The sequence below is a fragment of the Dermochelys coriacea genome, chromosome 6 (assembly GCF_009764565.3).
Source record: "Dermochelys coriacea isolate rDerCor1 chromosome 6, rDerCor1.pri.v4, whole genome shotgun sequence".
NCBI lineage: Eukaryota > Metazoa > Chordata > Testudines > Dermochelyidae > Dermochelys > Dermochelys coriacea.
Window position 1 is genome coordinate 127,042,739 of NC_050073.1, and position 26,180 is coordinate 127,068,918.

At 42.5% G+C, this 26,180-nt stretch overlaps 3 protein-coding genes across 15 annotated transcripts in view; 1 reads left to right on the top strand and 2 right to left on the bottom strand.

Annotated features, from left to right (window-relative positions):
* Positions 1-615: 615 nt before the first annotated feature.
* LOC119857398 lies at positions 616-11,997 on the bottom strand. Of its 5 annotated transcripts, none has more exons than XM_043515952.1 (5): positions 11,957-11,997; positions 6,972-7,703; positions 5,253-5,459; positions 3,116-3,332; positions 616-1,612 (listed from the first exon to the last, which is right to left on the bottom strand). In XM_043515952.1, exons 2-5 carry the CDS (start codon positions 7,690-7,692, stop codon positions 1,417-1,419), a joined length of 1,341 nt encoding a protein of 446 aa, XP_043371887.1. In that variant the 5' UTR covers positions 7,693-7,703; positions 11,957-11,997; the 3' UTR covers positions 616-1,416. The 5 variants fall into 5 exon arrangements, with proteins under 5 accessions (XP_043371887.1, XP_043371889.1, XP_043371886.1 ...); XM_043515954.1 differs by lacking the exon at positions 11,957-11,997 and adding an exon at positions 11,467-11,780 and having other exon boundaries at positions 5,253-5,387; XM_043515951.1 differs by lacking the exon at positions 11,957-11,997 and adding an exon at positions 11,467-11,527.
* MIS18BP1 (MIS18 binding protein 1) overlaps positions 11,676-26,180 on the top strand; it is a 34,130-nt gene continuing 19,625 nt past the window's right edge. The window contains exons 1-8 of one of the 4 annotated variants that reach the window (XM_038406218.2): positions 11,676-12,157; positions 12,988-13,793; positions 15,212-15,337; positions 16,774-17,288; positions 19,548-19,624; positions 21,512-21,642; positions 23,947-24,037; positions 24,609-24,754. In XM_038406218.2, the coding sequence (XP_038262146.1) occupies positions 13,127-13,793; positions 15,212-15,337; positions 16,774-17,288; positions 19,548-19,624; positions 21,512-21,642; positions 23,947-24,037; positions 24,609-24,754 (1,753 nt within the window). In that variant the 5' untranslated portion in view covers positions 11,676-12,157; positions 12,988-13,126. Of the gene's footprint in view, positions 12,158-12,487; positions 13,976-15,211; positions 15,338-16,773; positions 17,289-19,547; positions 19,625-21,511; positions 21,643-23,946; positions 24,038-24,608; positions 24,755-26,180 lie in introns of those variants that run through there. The other 3 variants (XM_038406224.2, XM_038406222.2, XM_038406221.2) reach the window with 3 other exon arrangements.
* FANCM (FA complementation group M) overlaps positions 21,994-26,180 on the bottom strand; it is a 177,876-nt gene continuing 173,689 nt past the window's right edge. For all 6 annotated transcript variants that reach the window (XM_038406214.2, XM_043515940.1, XM_043515939.1 and 3 more), the window contains one exon: positions 21,994-22,749. The gene's annotated coding sequence lies outside the window, so the exon portion shown is untranslated. The remainder of the gene's footprint in view (positions 22,750-26,180) is intronic.

Consider the following 26,180-nt stretch of genomic DNA (forward strand, 5'->3'; position numbering starts at 1 on the left):
TCTGGAACAGTTAGAGTGAAATGTAGTAGAACCTAGCAATGTGCAATACAGATCTGGGGAATGCTATGAGCTTCATGGGAGCCTGCAAAAATTTAAGCTTTAATTAAAAAAACTGAGTTTATAGCCCTTACAGTTGTTGAAACAAACCTTCCAAACATGAACCCAACACTGCACTGAGCCTTTTTTAGACAGAGAGCCTGAAACACTAGGTATGAACTACCCCATTTATTGGTCTAGCTTCAAATGGGCCTTACCTACACTAGAAAATGTTGTAAACCACTGAGTGCAGCTACACAAGTTTTTAAAATGGTTTAAGTACTAGTACAAACCAAACGCTTTTCCACACCAGTTCAGACAAGTGCGATTCATACCTGGTGGAAGGTAACAAATTTTTGATCTATATTTAAAGAAGGTGCTAGAGGTGATCCTGGGAATTACAGACCAATAAGCCTCACTCAGGCATGAGGTAAAATGGTTAAACTAGAAACATAAGCCACTTGGATGACCTTGAGTATCACAGGGAATAACCAGCATGGTTTCTGCAAAGGAAAATCATGTTTCATGAATCTCTTAGAATGGGCGAATAAAATAGGTCATAAATTATGGATAAAGGAGAACAGGTTGAATGTTTATTGGGCTTTCAAAAAGTCCATAAAAGGCCATTACAAAAATCTAAGTAATCACTGGTTGGGAGGTAAAGAGCCACTATGGATTAAAAACTGTCTAAGACTCCTAAAAGAATAGAAAAAATAAATTTTCATGTTGGCCAAAGGTTAACTAGAAGGGGCCTGTGGTTCCATTCTGTGACTGGTGCAATTTGCTGGGATCCTGACCTTTTCAGTAACTCGCCTTTATCCACCCAGGCACCTCCTTCTTGCTGACACTTCACTGGAGACTTAGATGCTGACAAGTCCCTCCCCTCTTGTATTTCCCTTAATTATTTTCCAGTCTCCCTGAGCCCCAGCTTCTCTTATTTCCACTGTCCTTTCTCCCATGCCTGAGCTGCTGGCTTAGAATGTCAATAAAATTTACCAGGCAGAAATGACAACACAGTAAAAGAAAAATATCATTTGCATGTAGTCAAGCATCATATTAAACAGAAGTGTACAGTTTTATCAATGGCCATTGGAGACTTACTCAGAAATTTTAATATAGAATGCCAGTATTTGTTTACAGTTCTGTCTTGGCAGAGTTACAGGCTCAAAGATGACATTTCTGTTTTTCATATTCATAAGCCATTGGCTGTAGTGAAGAGCTATTCAGTTATGGAGAATGGTGGAGGTTTGTTTCCACTACATCTCTTCCTCACATGGAATTTCAGAAGAACTTGACAGAAACATTCTTGGTTTCCTGATAGCAGTACATTTAGCAATCAAAAGTCTGTAAACAGTGGTAGGTTATAAGAAAGGCAGTGCATTACGTGCTCCATAAGCAGTCACATTTAGAAGACACTGAATGCCGCTCTACGAGGAGATGTACCCTGCAGTCTGTTGTGATGCGAAAATTCTGGATTGCTTCTTTTGTCAGATTTGTGCTACCAGTAACATCAAGTTCTCGCAAACTCTCCATTTTAGCCAAGCTCATCAAGATATTGTCAGTCAAAACAAAACCACTGGGGATGAAAAACAGATTGTACTTAGGGCTTCAGAGGGAGTTACAAACAGCGATATCTGAAATGCAGAGCAAAAGAACACTTTCTATATTGGGGACTTAAAGACCCAGAATCTCCCACTAGTGATGGCAGCGATGCGTGTTCATAGAATCAGAGAGATTAGAGGTGGTCTGGGTGGCCTAACAAGTCTCTTCCACGTCCCTGTCAATGCACAAGCATGCCAGCAGCGAGCATTGCCAGGGACAAAGGATTAATAATATAACTAACTGTAAAGAACTTTTTATCCCAGAGGGCTGCCCTATGCAGTATGAATGTGCAAAGGGAATGGTATGTCTTCTCCAGACCATGATCAGGGCTTTTTGTCCAACTCACAGCTATTCAAAGATCAGATCCTTCCCAGTTGCTGGATGAGCTATCAGGCCCCCTAATCTTGGGAGAGAGGAAAAATCTCTCTGCCTGCCCCGGCTGGAGAAGTGAAAGTGACAGCCTCCCATGCCTGGACGTCACTATCTGGAGACTAGTGAGTTAGAAAGACTTCTCTGGGGGAAAGAATATTGAGGGACCAGATGTACTATCCTCCAGCCAGAGACTATGGCTCTGCCCTTACTCCAGTTCCTCACTTCCCTGCCAGGTTCTTCAGCTATTGGCTACCCAGAGTCATCGCACAGTTCCAAGTGTTGGCATCATACAACCCTCACAATGTCTTCAAGTCTGGCACCCTCCTATGCTCTTTGGAAGTCAACTAATGAGTTCACTAGCCATCTCATGTGGGGGTCAACAACATCAACTCATCTCCTGCTCATGTCTCCCTGTATAGTCAGAGGATAAGGAAATGAGGGCAAGTTTCCCATGCCCACAATTCTTCAGCACTTGTGAGAGCAGAAACACTTGCTCCTGCTACGGACTACCCAATTGCCTATTAGCTTTACTGGCATGGTAAGGGAGATATCTCCCCCGCCCTTCCCTTCCTCTCCCCTGAATACACTGGGCTGAATCTGATGATCTGGAAGCAAGGGCTTGTTCACATGATAATGGAACCAAAATACTGAATGAGGCTACATTTCACATCTGTAATTATTGCAGTTCAAGCCTGTGTATTTATACTCTTATTTCTGAATAACTTGATTTCTTTTTTACTGAATTATTTCAAAATAGGGCATTTATTCACAAACAGACTTGAACTGAAATAGCCAGAGGTGTGAATTAAATGGATATAGTTATTTCACTTCCATTTACTGGATAAATAACTCCCAGGAGACACAAAACAGGGTAAATAAAGAACACCCACCCCTTTCTTAATCGCTTAGTGCTGCCTCTTAATTTAGCTTCAAAGGGATGTTAACTATGGCCATGTCTACCCACAGACTTGTACCAGTTTATCTAAAAATTGGTTAAAAAACCTCACACTTTTAGTTAGACCAGTGCAGCTTGTAACTTAGATAAGTCCTAATGTAGTAAGTTTCTTTCATTCTTCAATATCTGTAGCACATTGTTCAGTCATACCTAAGGCAGAGTCTAGTCAGCAATGGAAAGAGGTGCGGAAATTGTTTCAGAGTCTTTTCATCAAATCCATATGAGAGGGTTAGATCCATTTCTCTTAGCTTCCAGGATTTGTCAGACAAACAGCTGAGAGCAGAGTTTGAGAGCTTGGTTCCGATCACACTTAGTTTAACAAGGCTGGAAGGAATGTTATCAACAAACATATCCAAATTGGAGATCCCTTTAAAAGCAGACAGAGAGGACAAAATGGAAAGACATTTATGACTCTTTTCTTGACAATATTTTTCAAAGTAAGTATCAGGGTTTGTTTTTTTTTTTTTTAAAAGTAAACTTTGTCTTTACTTTTTTTTTTTTTTTTTAAAAACAGATACCAAAGTTCTATGTTTTTCATCCACTATTCAGGAAGAATGAGACAGTGAAAAAGCATGAAAGGTACAAATAAAACCAATATGTGTGTCACATTAGCACAGAGGCCCAACTGAAATCAGGGCTCCATCATGCTAGGTGCAATACACACACATAGACTACGTCTACACTACCACGGTAAGTTGACTTATGCTACACAACTCCTGCTATGTGAATAATGTAGCTGGAGTCAACATACCTTAGGTATGTTGCATATTTATACCTGCCTCTGGAAATTTCCACTATATGCATCCAACAAAGTGGGTATTCACCCATGAAAACTTATGCTCCAATACATGTTAGTCTATAAAGTGCCACAGGACTCTTTACCGCTTTTATAGATCCAGACTAACACCGCTACCCCTCTAATGCTTGATACTTTAGGTAGAGTTACCATAGGGTCTACACTGGGGGGGGGGGGTCGACGGGAGAAACTTGTCGGGGGTAGAATACAGGGGTCGACTGGAGAGCAATCTGCTATCGATCTGGCAGGGCTTCACTAGACCAACTAAATCGACAGCCGGTGGATCGATCTCAGATTGTGGATCTCGGCTGTAGTGTAGATATAGCCTTAGTGACACACTGTCCCTGCCCAAACAGCTTACAAGCTAAATAGACAAGACAGACAATGGAAGTATCACCATCCCCATTCCACAGAGGTGGAAGTAAAGCCTGGGGAGAGTAAGTGACTTTCCCAAGGTCACAGAGGAAATCATGGCAGAGCCAGGAGCTGAATTTGGATTTCCTGAGTACCATCTACTGCCTTAACCCCAAAGACTCTCTAGGAAGACTACATTTTCAAAACCTGCATTTTCAAGTACTTAGCTTAATAACATAGTATCTTTTGCTCCCCTAATAAAAATAAAAACTTCCAGTCCTGTGACTTCGGATTGTCTAAACTTAATATGCTACAACCACAGGCACCGACTCTGTGGGTGCTCCACCCTGGGGCTGAGTGGGGGCGGGGAAGAGGCGGGTGGAGGTGGGGGCTTGGGAGAGGGGGACGGGTGGAGGTGGGGCTGGGGGCGGAATGGGGGGGGGGAAGGAGGGTTGAGCACTCCCGGGGCCAAGAGGAAGCCAGCGCCTGTGGCTACAGCAGCACAACTGTGCAGCGCTAACACTTCAGTGTAGACACTAACTATAGTGACAGGAGGGATTCTTCCATTGCTGTAGTTAACCCACCTCCCCGAGAGACAGTAGCTAGGTCCATGGAAGAATTCCTAGTCTACACCAGGGTTAGGTCGGCATAGCTACATCTCTCAGGGTACGGATTTTTCACACCCCTACGTTTTCAGTATAGGCCAGCCCTTACACAGAGGATTAGGACTTCATAGGGGTTTTCACAGGTGCAGCCGCATCAGTGGCTGGTTCCATGGCTGAAATGGGGACAAATCCCAAGCATAGATAAGGAGTAGTGGGGATCCGTCAACTGGACTGGGAAGGGAACCCGGAAGGCATTAAGAGCCATAAGGCAGCAGCTTCATTAAATAGTAGATATCTAGACTAATTTTTCAGACAGGTTTGAATGAATACAGTCAAACCAAGCAGATTCTGAATTGGGGAACTGATTTTTTCAGAGACAATATTAAGATATATCAGCCAACAGAAACATCCATAAAAATAAGCTCTTTATTGTCTTGCCGGTCACCATTTAACTGAAGATGAAGTTACCCAAACCTTCCTAAGCCTGCACAGAACAAAACCAAAAAACACTACAATCTTAAAAACAACTTACATAGAAGATTTAATTCTGTCAAGTTTGGTAGGTTCTTCAGCAACTGTCCAAAGACATCCACTGAGTGTAACAAAAAGTCCTTGATGTAACAAACAGTCAGAGTGTGGATGGTGGAGAGCTGATCCAGGAAACGCTCTGAAAGAAGGTTATAACCAGTTTGCCTCAAGGCCAGAGTGTGAAGCTGAAGTTTTGTAACAGGAGGCGACTCTAAACATAGTGGATTGATTGAAAAGGTGGGGGGAAATACTTATTTGACATCCCAGAGATATCTGTTTTCCAATACTAAAGCACAAAGTTGTGTACAAGTCTTTACATTAGGTTCATACTTATGGTAGCATATAGTGAATATACCAGGAAAGACAGGGGCAAATCCCCCCCCACACCCACACTTTGGTTAATAATTTGGCTTAACTGCAACCTAATTTCTTCAAACAGGAAGGTATCTGACAATGAGTTATCTAGAAAGTTTGAACAACAAACTAACCAATCATTGGTTAGTAGAAGGGGTCTGAGAAAAGGTCAAATATATAGAAATTTCATAAAGGGTCCATTTTAAAATTCCTAAACTAAGGAACAAATTCCACTGACAATCCCCAGAGAATTTTCTCTGTGCTCTCCGATTATGTGCTGTAAAGTGAAGATACACAGGGTTCTTCATATAAAAACAAAGAGGTTGAATCTCTGCTTTAGTGTAAAACTGAAAAAAGAAAAGGAGTACTTGTGGCACCTTAGAAACTAACAAATTTATTTGAGCACAAGCTTTCATGAGCTACAGCTCACTTCACCGAACGCATCCGATGAAGTGAGCTGTAGCTCACGAAAGCTTACGCTCAAATAAATGCGTTAGTCTCTAAGGTGCCACAAGTACTCCTTTTCTTTTTGCAAATACAGACTAACACGGCTGCTACTCTGAAACCTGTAAAACTGAAGTATATTATAAAAATACTACAATACTTAAATGTGTGTGTCAAGATTTTAAAAAAATGACTAGGGATTTGGGAGAGACAAGGTGGGCGAGAATTTTTTGGGGTCACTTTAACGGTGCCTGATTTTGAAGGCAAGTGCTCAGCTCTTTCTGAAAATCAGAACCCATTAAAGGTGTCTCCATTTGGACATCTGAAAACAGACACACTTAAAATCAAGTCACTTTTGAAAGTCTTGGCCAAGATCTATATCCTCCTTTTAGGCCAGGATTATATTCTACAGCCTAATCATGGGTCCCCATATCTTATTTTTAGAGCCTGGGATTCCCAAGGGAGTCCAGCATCCAAAAGCCATCAAAATTCAGGGGAGAGGGACACCAAATTCCTTAAGTCCCTTTTAAAAATCCCAGCTATAATCATAATTTGAAAAAGCTATTTATATATTCAGTTTAAAATACTTCACAAGCTTTAAGAAACATGTTTACAACCTATCAAAACAGTAATGCAATGAAAATCTGAACCTAGTCCACTAAAGCAAGGGGATACAGTTAAGAATAAATCTTCACTACCAACACAGCATGTAATCTAATATACCCAGCATGTAATCCTTTGAGCAATAATAGACACTTAGGCCCCAATCCTGCCAGCTCTTATGCACATACTTACCATTCTACCTTGAGTAGTCCTATTGATTTCTCATGGTAGCAAAGTTAAATACATGCATCAGAGCTGGCAGGACTGGTGCCATAATTCTGAATATAGCGTATATAAATATAGCTATAGAAACAACGCTCACCTTCTGATGAATAAGGGATGTGATGTCTATCTGGCAAACTGAGGCATAACAAAAAATGCTCCTTATTCAGGATATAAGAAAGTGACAGTTCTCTGAGTTTTGGTAAATGGAATAAAACATACTCTAGTGCTTTCTCAGGAAGAGCCTTTTGCACAGTATGCAATGAGAGCATATGTAGGTTTTGTAAGCAAGCAATTTTGATCAATTCCCTGCCTCTTAAGAAGGTTATGTCGCACAACAACAAGTGGGTAAGGTGTTGAAAGTGCACAATTTCCCTGATTACACTTCTCTCAGATAACCTAGAGCACATTTTCAAGTGAAGTTTCTGTAGATCTGTGAGCAGCTGTAAACCTTGCAGGATTTCCTCGCTCCAGAGGGAATCCACAGTTACATCTAGTAGACCAGGCATGAACCTCAGCAGCTTTTGCCATTGCTTAAGCCCGATTTCTTTCACTTCTACAGAAGTGATCTTTCTTTTCCGAAGCACATCCCAGAACTCAGCGTTGAAAGCGCTTATGCGTCGGAGAACAATGGTACTCTTTTGCCACACAACAGGCTGATTAACCAGGTCCTTGAAGAGACTGCATGTGGCACGGACCTTGGATTTTTCCGCAGGAGGAAGGTACCTGATTATCTCAGTCAGCATTTCTTGCGGTAACTGCAGCAAGTGAGTGGCTCTCATTATCCCTGTATTACTGGCTGGCATACTTTTCTCCTGCATTCTTCCACTCTCTTTAAAAAAAAAAAAAAAAAAAAAAGTCAACAATTAGTTACATAGCCAAGAAAAGTATTATGTAATGTAAGCCCTGTGGCCCAAAGCCTACAAGAGAAGGGAGTTGACTGAATGAGGTAGCATGACTGCCACCTACATTTATACCACATATTAACATGTATCATGAAGTACATAAATGTGTGCATGAACTACAGCGTGTTTTGTAGAGATACTGTAAATAATACCATACATGTGTTACAATAAAAGAATGTTAAGGTTGCAAGGTCAGGTACAGGAAAGTTAGGAAGTGGCAGAATTAAGGTTGTCTGTGCATAATGATACAATAGGGCATTGAATACGGTATTAAAAATTCAAGCTGTCACTTGAAGTATGAGGGTTTTCTGGTCTTGCTTGCAGGCTTGGGGGCTCTATATGGAAGCGTGTGATCTGGATTTTCAGCAGTCAGTCTGTAAAGAGTCAGCCTAAAGCAAAGTGGGTTACGTTGTGCTTCTCTGCCTTGGGGAGCAACCTGCTTTGCCTCTCTCTGATTTTGATTCTTGTGTGTTAGGGTTCTGGAGTCTAAGAAATAACAAACATAGTATGTTACACTGCCACTTTCCAGAGAGAATATTTTATCCAACTTTGCTGTTTGTATGTTACGAACATAACAGATAGTCTTTAATTACATGATTGCACAGTATTTTTTCCACGGAACCTCTGCATCATTCACCACGCGTGATGGACAATGTTCACAGGCCTTAGTTATTGCACACCATCCAAACCCAGAATTATTAATTTCAGATTGTCTTCTGTGAACTCACTGTACTATCTGAGCCTAAAAATATTAATGATTTTATCTTCGCAACTCTCCATTTTACAAATGAAAAAAGGCACAGGCCCAAATATTTAAAGGTATTTAGGCATTGCTCTGCTCTGTGTTGGAATGCTCAACTGATTTAGGAGTGTGTCTCATTTTAAAATGTGAGCTAGGAGTCTAAGTGCCTAGGTCACTTTTGAAAATGACACTTAGGCCTTGCAATGCTGAACAGAGCAACACTTAAATACCTTTAAAAAACTGGGCCAAAGTGACTTGCTCAAGTCAGGTGCTCAGAAAATGATGAACACACAGTTAGTGGCCAAATGTGAAAGTTTTGATTTCAGTAATGTGCCTTGCATCACACAAACTCTGTCTCTGAGGCAAGGATAGAACAGAGTTCTCCCAGGTAGCATTCAACTGCCTGAACCACAAGATCATCTGTTCCTCTTTCTGTAGCCCTCTGCTTCAGTCATGGCAGACCTTCCAATTTCTGAAAACAAGCCAAAAGTACTACAGCCAACAACTTATTCACAGCCAAGATTCATTCAACTGCAACAAATACAATAGAGACCCTGCCAAGGAAGAAATGGGAAGACAAAAAACAGGCGAGAGATTAGACACGTAATGTGTCTAATTAATTTGCAGCATGAATCAAAGAGAAAATTAAAGATTTAAGTGGATTTAATGGCATTTCTGGAGTTTTAAAGCCAAAGTATGGGTTATTAATTATAAATTTGGCTTCATCCCCAAAGGCAAAAGAAGGATCAGATTTATCCAGAGATCTAAATGTACCTGAAATGATATCTCAGAAATTCAAAGAGTAAAAGAGTACTGCAGAGCATGAAAAAAAAAAATTAGCACTGATTCTGAAGCAATAGCATGCACTTCTTATAAAAATGGAGCAAAGAAATGTGGTAATGCCAATAAATTATAAAATGGTAAACTAGATAGATATGTAGAAAAGACAAATCTAATTACACCACTGCCAAGAAGAGAGTCCAAAAGGGAGAGTAACAATTAATGACCGATTTCCAAGGTTCTTCATAGTTGCTATAAATCTCTATAGGAATCGGAATGCAAATCTTCAAGAAATGAATTATTTTTTTTAATTTCAAAGAATAATCTATTCTGAATGAGATGCACCGAGTTTCTCTTAATATTAAAATGTGCTCCCCGCAGCCTAGCCCAAGCCTTCCTCATTGTACCTTATTTCAAGTGCACAAGGAACTGGTATTCTTCACTGATATTACAGATAATCTAGTGCAGAAGGGATAAAATGGGCAATGATAAATTAAAGTCTTACATTTCCCGAGGCAAAACAGTATGTAAAATGCTGGAATGCTATAAGATAGCAATAACCACTGCTATAGGATGGAGCTACTCATCAACATCACCACACATGTACCTTTGTACATTAAATACAGCCAATACACTTTATTTCTATTGCTCCGCTATAGCCCCAAGTTCTGTTATCATTATACCTAGGCCAACATTACAATCTAAACAACCAGACACAAAATATAAAAGTGCCCCTTCCCTTGCAGCTCCTGTTTTGATTTTTTTACCAACTTCCTCTGGTGTTTTCTATCTCTAATTCTCACTCTCTTTTAATTTTACCAGGTAATGTTGGGTTTCTTTTCAATTACCTTACCAGATGATCCCAGTTTAAGTGACTGACACATGGTTAGCAGCACAGGTATGTGAACCCCATAACATAATGCAAAGTTACTGGCTTGCTGAAGAAAAGAGTGCCTGGGACTGGTGAGCACTTCTCTTTCAGTTTTTCACAACTAATCCTCTCTCCTCCACCACTTGCACATATAACATGTTGACTCTCATCCCCCCTACACACACAATATCCTCTCATCACTCACCCAGGTTGCTCCCCTGCAGATACCTCTCTCTTCTGGGGTTGGAGTTTCTCTCTACAGACTAGAGGAGGAGAGGGAAAGCAGCAGAGATAGTTAGGAAATCCACATTGGATGGTCTTAGCAAAGGATAGGGTCCAGACAGCCACTCCTGCGCAGATGCCTTGAGCTTGTGAAGGAGGTTTTTCAACAAACTGGATGTTTTCCCTGAAAAACTCAACAAGCTGTCACCAGCTTCCTCCCTGAAGAGACCAAGCTTGGACTCTGATCACTGGTACTTGTGTATTTTCCTTTTCCTTGATTTAGATTTGATATATGTGCACTGTGCATAACTAGCTTAATTATCCAATCAGTTACATTGTTGAATAGTTATATGGCCTTTTGCCTGCAACTCTGAATTTTAAGGCTCAACTAGTGGAGCCCATCTGAATCCATGAGGTCTGGTCTATTAGATGCTTTTGCTATCTCCTGATTTCACTCCCTTTTTATTTTCTTATCTCAGTGAGCCAGCACATCTGGGTAAAAGTTTTGTTAGTGTCACCATTCACTTGTCTTTTTCCTCTTTCCTTTTGTAACATGCTGGTAGAACTCACTATCTGGCATAAAGAAAAGGAGTACTTGTGGCACCTTAGAGACTAACCAATTTATTAGAGCGTAAGCTTTCGTGAGCTACAGCTCACTTCACCGAATGCATCCGATGAAGTGAGCTGTAGCTCACGAAAGCTTACGCTCAAATAAACGTGTTAGTCTCTAAGGTGCCACAAGTCCTCCTTTTCTTTTTGTGAGTAGGGACGAACACGGCTGCTACTCTGAAAACTATCTGGCATATTACCCCAGGCACTAACAATACCTATAAACCTACTGAAGTCACTGGTAGGAAAAGGGCCACCTCATCAGCTGATGGATATAAAATCTTATGCCCACGTATCAATGAGATAAATAACCCACTCAGAGGGAAAAGATTTCTTAAATTGAAGGAGATTTGGCCTTGGCCTTTCTCGACAAAGTGCAAATCACGCTAAGCATGGACATTTCTTTAGGGGGACTCAGGAAACGTCAAGCGCAAAGCAGAGGTGCCCCCTTGTTAATGAGCAACACTTGGACCGTGCAAACACCTGCACGTCAGTAACTTTGCTCCTGTGGGGGAAGCTGTATAGAGCGCCGGAGGGGAGCCGGAGCCAGAGCCCTTTTCCTAGCCCGAGATCAGACACCGAAGGCCAAGTCCCGTTACTGTGCGCGGCGCCAGCAGGCAGGCGAGCCCGGCGCGCTGGTTTCAGCTGCCCGTGTTCGCACGCGGGCGGTTACTCGCGCCCAGCGGCCCCTCAGCTTCCGAAGGGGAAACGAGAGGGGGCGGGGCGGGGCGGCTGGCCCCGGGAGAGCAGCCGCCGGGGGGCGGGGCCCGGCATCTTCCAGCCCCGCCCCACGGCCGCGGGGGTGGGACCCGTCGAGGGCCCCTCACGCCTCCAGCCGCGCTGCCTTCCCTCGGTAAACAACAAAGGGGGGGGGGCTCCCGCGCCACTACGGCACGAGGCGGGGAAGGCGACGGGGCGCAGCGAGTTCCCCCCGCCCCGCCCCGCCCCCGCCTTACGTCACTGCGAGCGGACCACGCCCCCCGAGCCGGCCACGGCCGCAGCCCCGCCTCCGTCGACGTCACTCCCCTCCCTGCCAATCGGCGTGCGAGGCGGCGGGACTCAAAACTTGTAACGGCCGCGCGCGCGCGCCGCGCGGGGGAGAGAAAAGCGGCGGGAGCGGGAGCGGGAGCGGGAGCGCGGCGCGGCGAGGCGGCGGGGTGAGGAGTGTGGCCGGCCCTGCCGCGGAGGAGCGGGCGGGCGGGCGGGCGGGCGGGCGCGCGCTGGGGGGTGGCGGTGGCGGAGCAGAGCGCGGACCCAGCCTCTCGTGGGCACGGGCCGGGCTTTCGGCGCGTCTCGGGCGCCGGAGGGGAGCGCTGCAGCCGGGAGCCCCGATGGGGCGGGGCTGTCGGGCTCGGCGTGGCCCGCGCGGGTCCCGGGCTAGCAGGGAGAGCCAAGGTGGGTGACCGCTTGTACCGGGAGCTGGTGGGAGGCACCAGCTGTCAGCAGCAGCGGCTGTTCCCTCCCGGGCGTCGTGTCTCCCGTGGCCTGTGCTCGGCGCTGCGCACGAGCTCTGTGTCGCCCATGCAACCCCAGCTGTCGTGGTGCAGCCGCCCCGGGTAGGGACTATGGCTAACAGGGCTCTGGGGATGGGGAACTCCTCGGCCCAAAGCTGATCTTTCCCCATCGCTTTCCTCTGGCCTGGAAGAGGCTGGAGCCTTGTAGTTTTAGGAAACAGCCAAGGGACCTGATTCTGTTCCCTTTAAATCACTTGTGAAGTCTCCTGTTTACGTCAAGGGTCTAGCATTATGCTCCTTGAGACATTCTTAACCGCGTAAACCGAGCAACCCAGGAAAATACAGTTGCTTAAGCGCGGCATGTTCGTGTGTCACTTTTCTGAAACGAAATAATTGGCGGTGAAACAAGCAGGCTGCCCGCCCATATGTAGCACTTCAACTTGATTGATGTACAACAGAAGTTTACTTTAAAATGTGCCACTAACAGTGAAAACGTAAAGACCAACTTTTTTTAACCACGTTTCTCTTTGTAGCTGAAATTGGAAGAAAATAAAGTCGACAGTCCATGGAATTCTTCTTCCTCTTTCCGTTATTTAAAAAACTATACCTAAACATGCACATTTTAATGACTTTGCAGTAAGAGCACAAAACATTGTTGTCAACATTGGCAAGATGATTGCTACACCTTTAAAAAATGCAAGGATTTCAAAATCTCACAGTTCTTCTAGCAGAAGAGGAGATATGCCTTTGCAGGCAATCTTAATGAGTAACATACCGTCAGGTACTATTACTCCTTTAAAAGATTTGGTGAAATTTCAAGATGCTGGTCTGACTACTTCTGGAAGAAAAGAAGCTGTGCTCCCTTCAGTTTTACGTGACTTCAAGGAAAACCATGCAAGAGGGGCAGGAACTTCCAAGAAAAGGGAAGGTATTTTTCAGTCCACATTAATAACAGGTGGCACATATTTTAAAGAATTTCTTGACCTCAGTGAAATAAGGCCAGATTCTGACACTGTAGAAGTACAAGTTGCATCTTGCCAGCAGCAACAGATCTTGCCACTAAAAGACAAAAATTTACTGAAACGCAAAGCTTGTGATCCTTTAACTCATGAATCTCCAGCAAAAATCTTCCAAAGAATGAAAGCCAAGGCATCCCATGAAAAGCAGTATCAAATGCCATCCAAGGGAACATTGTTAGGGACAAATTACAACAGTGATTTTATCCTGACTCCTGCTACAAAACTTGTCCATCAGGGAACACAGGATAAAAAATTCAGTGATGAAGAAAACCAGCAAAAAGCTGGCAAGGTACCTGATAGACAGTTCCAGCCAGGGAAAGGTTTGTTGCATTATATTTCCAAGATGCCTGGTTATATTACATCTCCAGTAAAACGCAAGGATGATGGTGGTATCTGTCTGATCTGTATCACTGTAATACAGTGATTGTGTGTCTGAATGGAGGGATGGATCAAGCTTCAGGGAGCAACCAGTACACACAGTCATGGATTTCTATTCCATCAGGTGTGCTATGCTTTTGTAGGGTTTTAGAACTGGGAGTAGGCTGCTGTGGAGGGTACTTCACATTGCCACACTGTCCCTGTGCTGTGATATCTTAGGGGGAGTGACATGGTCTGTAGTATCTTAATGTCTTATGAACAATATAAGATCCCTGTTGTCATACAATGTAAACTACTTTCTAGTAGTTTTGAGCCTTTTTTATGTCTGTATTCAGGCCGTGTACAGGCTACTGCTTAACTCTGTATAAGTTGCATCACGCAGTGTGAATAAGTCACTGCTCTGAGTGATGTAAGCTACACCGACGTAAGTGCTGTTGGTGAGAGAGCTTCTCCCATGGATGTTGCTACCATTGCTTGCTGGGGCTGGAGTAATTAAGTCGATGGGAGAGCTCTAGCCTCAGAAGGAAAAAGTATAGAAAACTTAAATGACCTGAATTTGCCTGTACAGAAGTTTCCCATTTGTACACAGTGACAAAGGAGTAAGAGGAACTGGCTGGCTCCCTTAAGTGTTCATTTGCAGATATCTTAATTTTGGGTGGGGGAGGGGGGGTTGGTTTTTTTTTTTAAAGGTGTGGAATTTTTTGATACTAAAGTAATAACAGTTTTGGTTGTTAGCTGGAATCTTCTGTTCCATTGTGGGTTAGTAATAGCACTACTTATTAGGGGTGAAAGCCTGATCCCACTGAAGTCAATAGCAAAGCTCCCATTGATATCAGTGGGGCAGGATTTCATGTTGGTACTTTTAAAAGATTTCTAAGAGCTGAACTGCTCATGTGGAGAAGAATATAAGACAAAAGGGGAAAAAGACAGGAGATAAAAACAAGAAAAAAGAGAAACTGTATCTCATCAGACTGTGCCTGTTCCTAGCCATAGATAAGAAGCACTGCCCTTTCTTATTCCAAAAGACAACTCTGATATTGGCAAGTAGAGGGAATATTAGGAGTGAGCCAAATCAGGTCTGTGGTGAAGTGGGGCATGACCTTTATTTTTTCAAAAAAATAAACTTTTTAGTGGAACAGTGTCCTACTTGGAACAAATGGCTAATATAAATCCTATTTTTTGTTTGTTTGTTTTTTTAAAGTTTGAAATACAAGAAATAAGAGAATTATGTATTTTTTTCATTGGTGAAGTTAATGTTCTATGAAATGTATATTTAGTCTAGTAATTTTTAAATGAATACTAACGATTTCTGTTATGCTGTTGTTCGCTTCCTGAATTTAAGAGAACATTTTTCTTTTAGCACTGCATTGCACCAAGATAGTGCGAAACAAAAATGTGGATTCTCTCGCTGTGGACACTCTTGTTTCAGAATCTCCTCAAAAGTTCTTCTTGCGCATGAAACAGAAAGTGCAGAAGCAGCAAAAAGGTACTTTCCTTGGCAGTGCTGGTAGTGGTTCTTAAAACACTGACTGGTTTCTTATGTTTCTGTTTGTGGGTATTTTAGATACAATACACCCTGGCCATAACGAACCCATCGGGATCAAAGCCATTTGTTCATTTTAGCGAAAGTGTTCCGCGGCAGCAGGGAGGGAAGGTGGCTGACTGCGATAGCTGCAGGGGCTGGAGGAGGGGGCAGCCCTTGGACTCGAGGTGGGATCCAAGGACTAGGTTCATTATAGCCGAAGGTTGTTATTATCAAGGGCATTATAGCAACGGTGTGCTGTAGTTAGAGTATAGTATCTCCTCTTCCCTTCCCCATCATTGCCTCACCACTCAGGGTTGAAGCTGAAGACAAGCAACTTAACTTTGTGGGGCCCCAGGCAATTGCTCTGCTTGGTATCCCCTAATGCTGGTATCCCTCTGATTTTTAATCTACTGGATATGCAGAAAAACAGGCAGGCCATGGAATTTTTTTGGCATGGGTGGGAAGGTGTATCATTTTCTTTATCAAAAGAAAAAGGTTGAGAACCCCTGCACTGGATGTTTCTCTAGAGTTGTACCAATCCTTCATTTTGAGATGGGTGGGGGTGTAGGGTGTATCATTTATCTTGTCTCTTTTATAAAATGACTGCTCATGACATCTGATTCTAGTTGTGGAGCTTGGTATTATCTTCTTGGTATTATCTTCTCCCTACTATATAAACTTCTCCCTACTAGCAGTACTATATAAATTTCCATCTATGTTGTCTCTCCAAATTCTGCCTCTGTGTAGACGAACGGATGAGGTAATATCTCTTATAGGACCAGCTTCTGTTGGTGAGAGAGACAAGTTTTTTGAGCCACACAGAGCTCTTCTTCAGGTCTTTGTGGGCAGACAAAAGTTCTTGGAGCCTCTCTATACTTCTGCATACAAATTTAGGACTTCTGTGTTCGTCACTTTAACACTACCAGCTTAGGAGCAGTTTGGTAAGGACAGCAGGTGAGGAAGGTTGAAGTGGACTTCAGCAGCAGAAGTCTTACTGGGAGCTCATGCATGGACCAACTCCACTGGCACCTGGTAGTAGCAGCTGAGTTGCTGGTCTTGGGGTATGTGGAAATCATTGTGCTAGCTGATTGGGGGTGGAGGGGAAGCTATAATTTCTACTCAAGATTCATTAAAAAGAAAAGGAGTACTTGTGGCACCTTAGAGACTAAAATTATTTGAGCATAAGCTTTCGTGAGCTCATGAAAGCTTATGCTCAAATAATTTGTTAGTCTCTAAGGTGCCACAAGTACTCCTTTTCTTTTTGCGAATACGGGTGCTAGTCTGAAACCTGTCAAGATTCATTGTAATAGAATCAAATTCTGGTTTTATGAATGCAGGTTTACTTTTCTTGGAATAACGAGTTGCTTTTCCTGAATTTTTTTTTTTTAATTGGGCAGATCCTGCATTGTCAAACCAAATCAAGCAAAGCATTTCTTCAACAATCGTGAACAAGCCGTTAATCAAATCTGATTTTGCCAAACAAGTCAGTAACTTTAATGGAGAATGTACAGTTAACAATACCAGCAACAGTCAGGATGATGTTTTTCTTGTGGAGCCAATTGATGCTGATGATGAAATGTCTCACAATACCATGATTGATACTGTGAACGCAAACTCCGACCCTTCTAAAACTGGGGCTCAGTTAGCAGAAAGGTATGGCAGTGGAGAAACAATATATGCCAGTCCTCATCGAGAAGGAAGACTATTACAAGAGAGCACCTGGAAAACAGCTCAAGGCGTAGAGAAGAAATCTGAGACTAACCCTCAGAGACCCACACAGTGCTTCTGTAGTATTATGTTTTCTTCTCCAAAGGTCCACATACCAAGAAAACAAAAACCAAAAGAAGGAGATTGTAAGGCCCCCTCAAGCACATCTCACATAGATAAAAATGATGGCAATGCAAATAAACAGGTGGGAAAGTTTGTTCCTTTGTGGAAGGATTTTGTATTGAAAAATTCCTTCAGATTTGCTACAGCTAGTGGTATTTGTTTAGTTTTTTGTCATATATAGCAATGTATAAGTATAAAAAAGTATCTATACTGTGGAATTCATAAGCTTCATATGTGTCCTTCTTTGGAAAAACTGCAGGCTGTCAATTTAACTATCTGATCAGAGACTGGGCCTCATGTAATCCTGTTTTGGTTGATCAAACTTGTTTAAGCTTAAAAATGGTGGTAGAAAGAAACAGAAATTACACTTTTTTTTAACAAAACTCTAAACCAAACATTGGTATTTATTCCCAGCTTTCTTTATTTTAATATCTATTAATATTAAACAGAACATTCTAAGTGGATGGAGACAAAAACTTTGAAAGAGAGAAATGGGGGACAGACATTATAGGCAAGGGATCTGGGACAGACACCACTACACTTTTTTACCTCTTTTGCAGCCAAAGGAATCAATCCTATGTGGGACTCTTAGCCCAGAGGTCTGCATTAGTGCGTCAGATTCTATGATTATGGTCAAAGTCTAACATTTTAAAAGGCAAAAACTCCTAAATCCATTACATCAGGCAGGGAGGAAAAGAAATAATAAAGAAAAGGTGTGTAGTTAGTTAATTTAAGTGTGAGGAATTTTTAATAAATACAATTCTCATAATGGAATGATATAGTTCATAAAACTCTCCAGCTCTTGTGTACGCATGTGTGTGTGTGTATAATGTTCAATATAAAATTACTAGGCCAGTTTCCAAAAGCGATAAGGCACTTGAAGGTCTGTCTTTAGTAGGCTGTTAGGTCCATTGTCTGTACCTGAGGTATGCACTGAGAGTTTACTGATACTCCCTGTGCTGTGTGTTTTGACTATAATATAATCAGTAAATACAACTGGAATCACTTTAACTCTTTCTTCCATGTGTCCGCTATTGGATTTCTCCCAACAATAAGGGATTACAGGTGTGGGGGAAGAGTTGGAGTCGGAACCTTTAAGAGTTTCCAGATTTTAATTGTCTAGAAGTTTTGGAATCTAACTCTCCTAACTTTTTAAAATATTTGGGTTTTTTAACTTTCATTTTTAAATTACTGTCAAACGTGCATATTTTTCAGTTGCTTAATATTTTGAAAAAAGAAAAGGAGTACTTGTGGCACCTTAGAGACTAACAAATTTATTAGAGCATAAGCTTTCGTGAGCTACAGCTCACTTCATCGGATGCATTTGGTGGAAAAAATAGAGGGGAGATTGATATACACACACAGAGAACATGAAACAATGGGTTTATCATACACACTGTAAGGAGAGTGATCACTTAAGATAAGCCATCACCAGCAAGGGGGGGGGGGGGAGGAGGAGGAAAACTTTTCATGGTGACAAGCAAGGTAGGCTATTTCCAGCAGTTAACAAGAATATCTGATAGGTTTCAGAGTAGCAGCCGTGTTAGTCTGTATTCGCAAAAAGAAAAGGAGGACTTGTGGCACCTTAGAGACTAACAAATTTATTGGAGCATAAACTTTCGTGAGCTACAGCTCAATTCATCGGATGCATTGTAATGTCATTGTGTAATGACTCACAAAGTAAAACTATTTCCCCATGTTATTTCTCCCCCCCACCCCACCCCCCACTGTTCCTCAGATATTCTTGTTAACTGCTGGAAATAGCCTACCTTGCTTGTCACCATGAAAGGTTTCCTCTCTCTCTCTTCCCCTCCCCCCCTTGCTGGTGAAGGCTTATCTTAAGTGATCACTCTCCTTACAGTGTGTATGATAAACCCATTGTTTCATGTTCTCTGTGTGTGTATATCAATCTCCCCTCCATTTTTTCCACCAAATGCATCCGATGAAGTGAGCTGTAGCTCACGAAAGCTTATGCTCTAATAAATTTGTTAGTCTCTAAGGTGCCACAAGTACTCCTTTTCTTTTTGCGAATACAGACTAACACGGCTGCTACTCTGAAACCTGTCATTAATATTTTGAGGCATCTGCTTTCAACTTTACCTGGAAATAGCAAATTCCATCCGCACTGGAAATAGTAAATTAATGTATCATTTGGTCATTTTTTCATCTCCTGAGTATTTGTCGATATACTGTTAACATACTGTTCGGTTTTAAACAAACATTATAAAACTTTGTTTTCTTAAAAGTTACTGGTTAAAGGATAGTTAGTTTGCTTTTTATTTTAATGGCTGTATAATTGGCATATTAAGTGTACCTATAATACTGTTTTTCTTTAACTTAGTCAAAAATCTGCCTAAGTGAGTGGAGGATTAAGGTTATCAACAACGATACTGCTGTGTGTGTAGAAGGAAAACGGAGGTAAGTGATGTTTTTTTTCCTTCATCAAAGTTGCACATTTCTGTGGCATAAAACATAGTTTTTTATTCTCATTTCTGTATCTCAACTTCACAAATATCTGGCATCTCTACTTCGGACTATTGAGTGGATCTGGAAAGGATCACGTGCACCAAATACTAGTCTGCCTCGCTTTAACCATTACACAGGGCTACCACTGCTGCTGACAATGACCCCCCACCAACTTCTGCCTCCCTCCACTTACCAGAGAGAGTTTGGGGGATGGACCTAGTGCTCTTAAGTCTGAGAGCCACGTACCTACCTGGTGAGAAGATAGCCTAGAGCTTCATTCAGCAAATACCAACTACCCTCTCCTATTCTGCTATGTTGAGGGAAGGGAGCACTTCAGCTAAGTAACTTAAAGATTTCAAGGACTAGCTGTCCAATCTATCATAGAATCGTAGGACTGGAAGGGCCCTCAAAAGGTCTAGTCCAGTCCCCTGCACTCAAAGCAGGACTAAGTATTATCTAGGCCAGGGGTGCGCAAACTTTTTTGGCCTGAGGGCCACATCTGGGTTTGGAAATTGTATGATGGGCCATGAATGCTCATGAAATTGGGGGTTTGGATGAGGTGAGGGCTCCGGCTGGGGGTGCTGGCTCTGGGGTGGGGTTCGGGATGAGGGATTGGGAGTGCAGGAGGGTGCTCCGTGCTGGGACTGAGGGGTTTGGCGGGTTGGAGCGGAATCAAGGCTGCGGCAGGGGGTTGGGGCATGGGAGGGGGGTGCAGGCTCCGGGCAGCGCTTGCCTCAAGCAGCTTCCGGAAGCAGCCGCATGTCCCAGCTCCAGCTCCTACACGGAGGCCCTGTCAGCAGGCGTCACCCCACAGCTCCCATTGACCACGGTTCCTGGCCAATGGGAGTTGCAGGGGCAGTGTGCGGAGCCTCCTGGCTACCCCTACGCGTAGGAGCTGGAGGAGGGACATGCTGCTGCTTCTGGAAGCTGCGCAGAGTGTGGCAAACCCCTGACGCTACTCCGTGGCAGGAGCTTGAGGGCTGGATTAAAACATCTGGAGGGCTGGAAGCACGCCTTCATCTCTCCCCCCTCTCCCCCCCGGGCCGTAGTTTGCCCACCTCTGATCTTGACCATCCCTGACAGGTGTTTGGAGATTTTTTTAAGAGCAGATTAGACAGTGATGGAGATTCCAGAACCTCCCTAGGCAATTTATTCCCCAGTGCTTAACTACCCTGACAGTTAGGAAGTTTTTCCTAATGTCCAACCTAAGCCTCCCTTGCCGCAATTTAAGCCCATTGCTTCTTGTCCTATCCTCAGAGGTTAAAGAGAACAATTTTCTCCCTCCTCCTTGTAACAACTTATTATGTACTTGAAAACTGTTATGTCCCCTCTGTCTTCTCTTCTCTACCCTAAACAAACCCAATTTTTTTCCAACCTTCCCTCATAGGTCATGTTTTCCAGACCTTTAGTCATTTTTGACAGGTTTCAGAGTCGTAGCCGTGTTAGTCTGTATTCGCAAAATACAGACAAAATTATGGCACCTTAGAGACTAACAAATTTATTTGAGCATAAGCTTTCGTGAACTACAGCTCACTTCATTGGATGTCCTCATTACCCATACCTGGTAAACACCTAATCTGTTTTTTACTCCAGTTAACTGTGCTCTTGTGTTCCGTGATATCAATATTAAATTTCTTCCATTGCACTCCCAATTCACTTAACTTTGTTAGATCCTCTGTTCTCTGTTCATTCCCTTTTCCAGATCATTAATGAAAATATTTAAACACCAGTTTGATACAGAATCTTGGTATTCTCATTGTTGGAACTTGAAACCCCACTTTTAATAGTTTTCCCTAAAGAAAATGAACAACTTTATTTTTATTTATTCTTTCTCTTCAGAGATATGAAAGAACTGTACTGGCATAGTAATGCAATTGTGGAACGCATGGCATCAAATCAAGTTAAAACAATATCTGGCCGTATCTACTTGTTACAAGGAAATATAAACTCTGTTTCCATGAGAAAAGAAGGTAAGGAAATTCATTTGAAATTTCAGCATGTCCAGGAGGCTAAGAAATGTGGGCAGTGGCAGGCTTGTGTGAGGAGTGAATTCTGAAGTTAGACACCTTCGTATATCAAGATGGTAGTATGGCTTGGGGAGAAACGTAGCCTGTTAGGTAACCTGGACCTAAACCATTTACGGCTTTAAAGGTCTATGCCAGCACTTTGAATTCCACTCAGAAGCCCACAGCTGCAGTGTGTTTCAGTAGAATAAAGTTCCACTTAATAAGCAAGTTGCCATATTCTGTACTAGCTTCAGCTTCTCAGAATGTTCTTGAGGCCCCAAGCAGAGAATATTACAGAGGTGACAAAGGCTCAGGTAAGCATGAAAAGGTCAAAATCCTTTTTTAAAAAAAAGTTTCCCTCACTGAGTACAGATGAGGAAAAATGCACTCGTTGATCTACAGTTTTTTCCTGAGAATCTAATAGCAGCCATGGCCTAATAAACCCCCTGAATTGTAAACCTGATTCACAAATAATGGCTACACGCTTTCAATTAGTGGAGCATACATCATTTTATCTAATGCTACTCCTACCCAACAGTGTAATCTCTGCCTTGTCCACGTTAAACCTCAGCCAGCTAACCCCAAATCAAACCCACTCTCTTATTGACACTGGTAACTTCTACAGCATCAGTGGAATTGACCATAAGGATGTCTTCAAATCAAGACTGGATCCCTTTCTGGAAGATAAGCTTCAGTCAGACAGAAGTTATCGGGCTCCATAAGGGGGTAACTGGGTGAAATTCTTTGGCCTGTGATGTATACAGTAGGCCATACTAGGAGATGTAATGGCCCCTTCTGGCCTTAAAAATCTATGACGTTCTTTGGAGGAGCAGTGAGTGAAGCTCTACTCCATGTCCAAATGGAGACAGCTCAGATTAGCCACACTATCAGAAATGGTTCAACTATATATATGCAAATGCTATGAAAAAGCCCCAACAATTGTCTTTAAATGTCTTTATATTCCAGTTGATTGAACTCCGGTGGGGAATCTCGGCCCCTAGTGCTCTAGTCATACTTCCGCTCACTTCATCCATCACAAGTCTTCTGTACGCCAATGGCCTGTTAGGGTGACTCGAGGGAAGACTGCATTTACTAGCCACTGCATGAACAGTCATGGACTACTGAAAAAGTGTAATGGTTATCCTGTGTCATGGATGCAGTGATTACGTCCCTAACCTCCAACCCATTTCCAAACACTAAATCCAGAGTGCCGCCAGCTGCATGCAAAGTAGCTTTAAATTGAATTGATTTTCATCCATTCCTATGGCAGTATTTTCAGTATTCAGCGTAGCAGTTTGCCCTTCAGTGAATTAATTAAAAGTCACTGACATAATTGACTACATGTCTATTTCTGTTTCTTTGGGGCAGGGGAGGGGACGGAATTGACTACTGTTCTTTTTTCTATATATAGTAGAACCTCAAAGTTAGATACCTTGGGAATGGAGGTTGTCCGTAACTCTGAAATGGGGGTGCAAGGGCTCTGGAGTGGGGGGGTGGCTCGGGGCTGCAGCCGCAGGGTGGAGGGAGGGTGGCTAGGGCTCTGGGTTTGGTGGTGGTGGGGGGCCACGGGGCTGCAGTCGCAGAGGGTGGGGGGTGGTGCCTGGGCAGTGAAGGGGTGCTCACAGATGCACTCACAGGGTGGGGGGAGGGGGCACCAGGGATCTGGGCAGTGGGGGGCACTCAGGGCTACAGCCGCAGGGTGGTGGGAGAGGAGGCCAAGGCTCCGGGGGTGGGTGCCAGGGATCAGGGCTTTAGCTACGGGGGAGCGCTGAGGCCAAAACCGGCGCTCCCCTTGTAGCTAGAGCCTCAGCACCCCCCTCGGGGCTGAAGCTGGGTACAGAGCCGCAGGGTTTAAGCCCCGAGCCCTGGTGCTCCTGAGGGTCAGAAGCCCCAAGTCTGCCCTGATGCTCTGCCCCCCACCCATGGCTGCAGAGCCAACCCTCCAGTGAATAAAGCCCCAAGTCAGTACAGTATTTGGGGGGGGGGGGTTCTGTTGTTTTTTTGTTTTTGGTCTGTTCTGCTGCCTGATTGAGGACTTGTGGTTTCACAGGGTGTCCAGTTGACCGGTAAGTCTATAACTGGTGTTTGTATCTTTGAGGTTATACTGTTACATGTAATGTACTACAACTTATGTACTGCTGTCAGTGAACCAAATTCACTATTCAAATATCATTCTTTCTTACTGTGAAAGGGGGGGAAATGCAGTAGAAAGTAGAGTATGCTGTTAAAATTTTAGCCATTATTAACACTCTCCTTTGTTTCAAACAGGATTTCCATACAAATTCATCAAGAAGTTTACATTTGGATTTCCAAAACAATGGAAACAATATGTTGAGAATTTTCTTGGGGAACTAAAGAGGTAACTTTTGGTAGGCCTTTATTTTGTTCAGTGCTAACTTAATAGTGTAGAGTGAATATTTGTTTTTAAAAAAATATGTAAAACAGGTTCAGTAGATATGTATTTAGACTAAGTTCTAAGCAAATTCTTAGTAACCAATGTGTTAGCTGGAAAATAAAGTTTAGCAGGTTTTGTCTACTCGTGTGTGTGTGTGTGTGTGTGTGTGTGTGTGTGTGTGTATATATATATATATATATACACGAGTGTAAGTGAGAGAGAAATCAGTGCAGCTACACTGATTTAGCTACAGTGGTGCTACCCGTATACCCATTGCACTAATACCGGAGGACTTGCACTGGCTTGGCTTCTGGCGTAGTTTATTTACACTAGGGGTTTGAATCAGTGCAGCTGCATTAATACACTGGTGTGGGGATGGGGAAGAACCACGTACAAGGCTTTTCATTTGTGAGTTTTCTGTGTTTGAATGGTGTACAATAGTATTTCAGCTGAAGTTCTTTAATAATAACTAAGCAATATTAAGCAGTAACAGATTTTGGTTTCCTTTTTTTTTCCTTAAACTTCAAAAAATTAGGAAAGAACAAGATACTGATGAGGCTGGCAATGAAAAAATCAGTTCTGTGGAAGTGGATACGTTGGAAGAAGAGGTAACAGGAGACTTAAAAAAACAATCTAGAACACAAAACACCACTTATGAAGTAGCACTGAATGATAACAGATGTGAGTACTACCCCACCTCCACCCCGCCCCCTTTTTTTGTTCAAAATTGATGGTAATTTAAATGGTTAAATAACTGACTTTCTTAATATTTCTCATTTTTAGAATGGTCACAGCATGAAGTTGTTGTTTTTTTTTTTTTTTTTCAATTGTAGTGGCGTTTCTTTCTCACAGTAAAAGTCAATGTTCTATTAAAATATTTGAACATGAAGGGATAAATTTAACCCACAGTTTGTGAGGAATGATCTATCAACATTGGTTTGTGTAGAATAACTTAGGCTAAGTTTGAATTTGGTCCAAAGAGGTCGTGATGCATTCACATACATGGAATGAAAGGATGCAAGAGGGTAATTTCCTTGTAAGTTTTTATTTGACTCCTTTTTATAAAATGAGTACATTTGCAATTCCTGTTGCTCAGAGCCATTCCAAATTCTTTCCTTTAAACTATTTCTCTTTATCTCCCTTAATGCATGGACACATGAGGTGCGTAGGATAATATCTTTTAGTTGGTCCAGTAAAAGATATCTCACCCACCTTGTGTCTCCTAATAACCTGGGACTGGCATGGCTACAACTAAACTGTATGAACAGTTATGACATTCAGGATTTCTCTGAAATGTTGACATTTTTATAACCCTGTATATTGTTTCCTCTTATCCACTTCTCTTTCTTAGTACAAGCCTCGTTTTCCTAATTCTAGGGGCACCATATCTTAATTGCTCTTTGCACCTCTGTCAGTTCCTGAATATCCTTGTGATCTGATGCTCCAAAATGGCTTTCATCAGATTTAATTATTCATTATCTCTTTATCCAGACTTCTTCATTTTTGTATCATCTGCACATTTGAACTCTTTCCAGTGTGCTTCCAATTGATTGTATTGGGAATAGATTCAGAGTCTAAACTTTTCTTTGGCTAATTCTACGTATCACCACCTTCCTATATGATCTCTGTGTATCATTACTCTCTGAACTACGTCACCAAGTCAAAAGACTTCAGAGCATAAATTTGGTTGCTGTGGGGGGGAAATTACTATAATACTTTAATCATACTAAGTTACATGGGTCTTTGACTTGTCTGCTTTTAAAAGTAAGAATGGTAATTTCTTGATTTAGATACTCACTTTTGTTTTGTGTGAGCATCATTTTCATGTAAATCAATACAAAACTGGGTGACTGGGCAACAAAATGGCAGATGAAATTCAATGTTGATAAATGGAAATGCACATTGGAAAACGTAATCCCAACTATACATATAAAATGATGGGGTCTAAATTAGCTGTAACAACTCAAGAAAGATCTTGGAGTCATTGGAGATAGTTCTCTGAAAAATCCACTTAGCTTTTCTGACTGCCGCTGCACTAACAAAGAATGTTGTGAATCATTAAGAAAGGGATAGATAATAAGACAGAAAATATCATATTGCCTCTGTA

Excerpts from the sequence above, each read along its gene's own strand:
- LOC119857398 (XM_043515952.1), bottom strand. The coding sequence starts at position 7,692 with ATGCAGGAGAAAAGTATGCCAGCCAGTAATACAGGGATAATGAGAGCC. Across the intron at positions 5,460-6,971 it reads CATCCCTTATTCATCAGAAG|AGTCGCCTCCTGTTACAAAA; the intron begins GTGAGCGTTGTT and ends CACTATGTTTAG. Across the intron at positions 1,613-3,115 it reads CTGACTAGACTCTGCCTTAG|TGGTTTTGTTTTGACTGACA; the intron begins GTATGACTGAAC and ends TTTCATCCCCAG.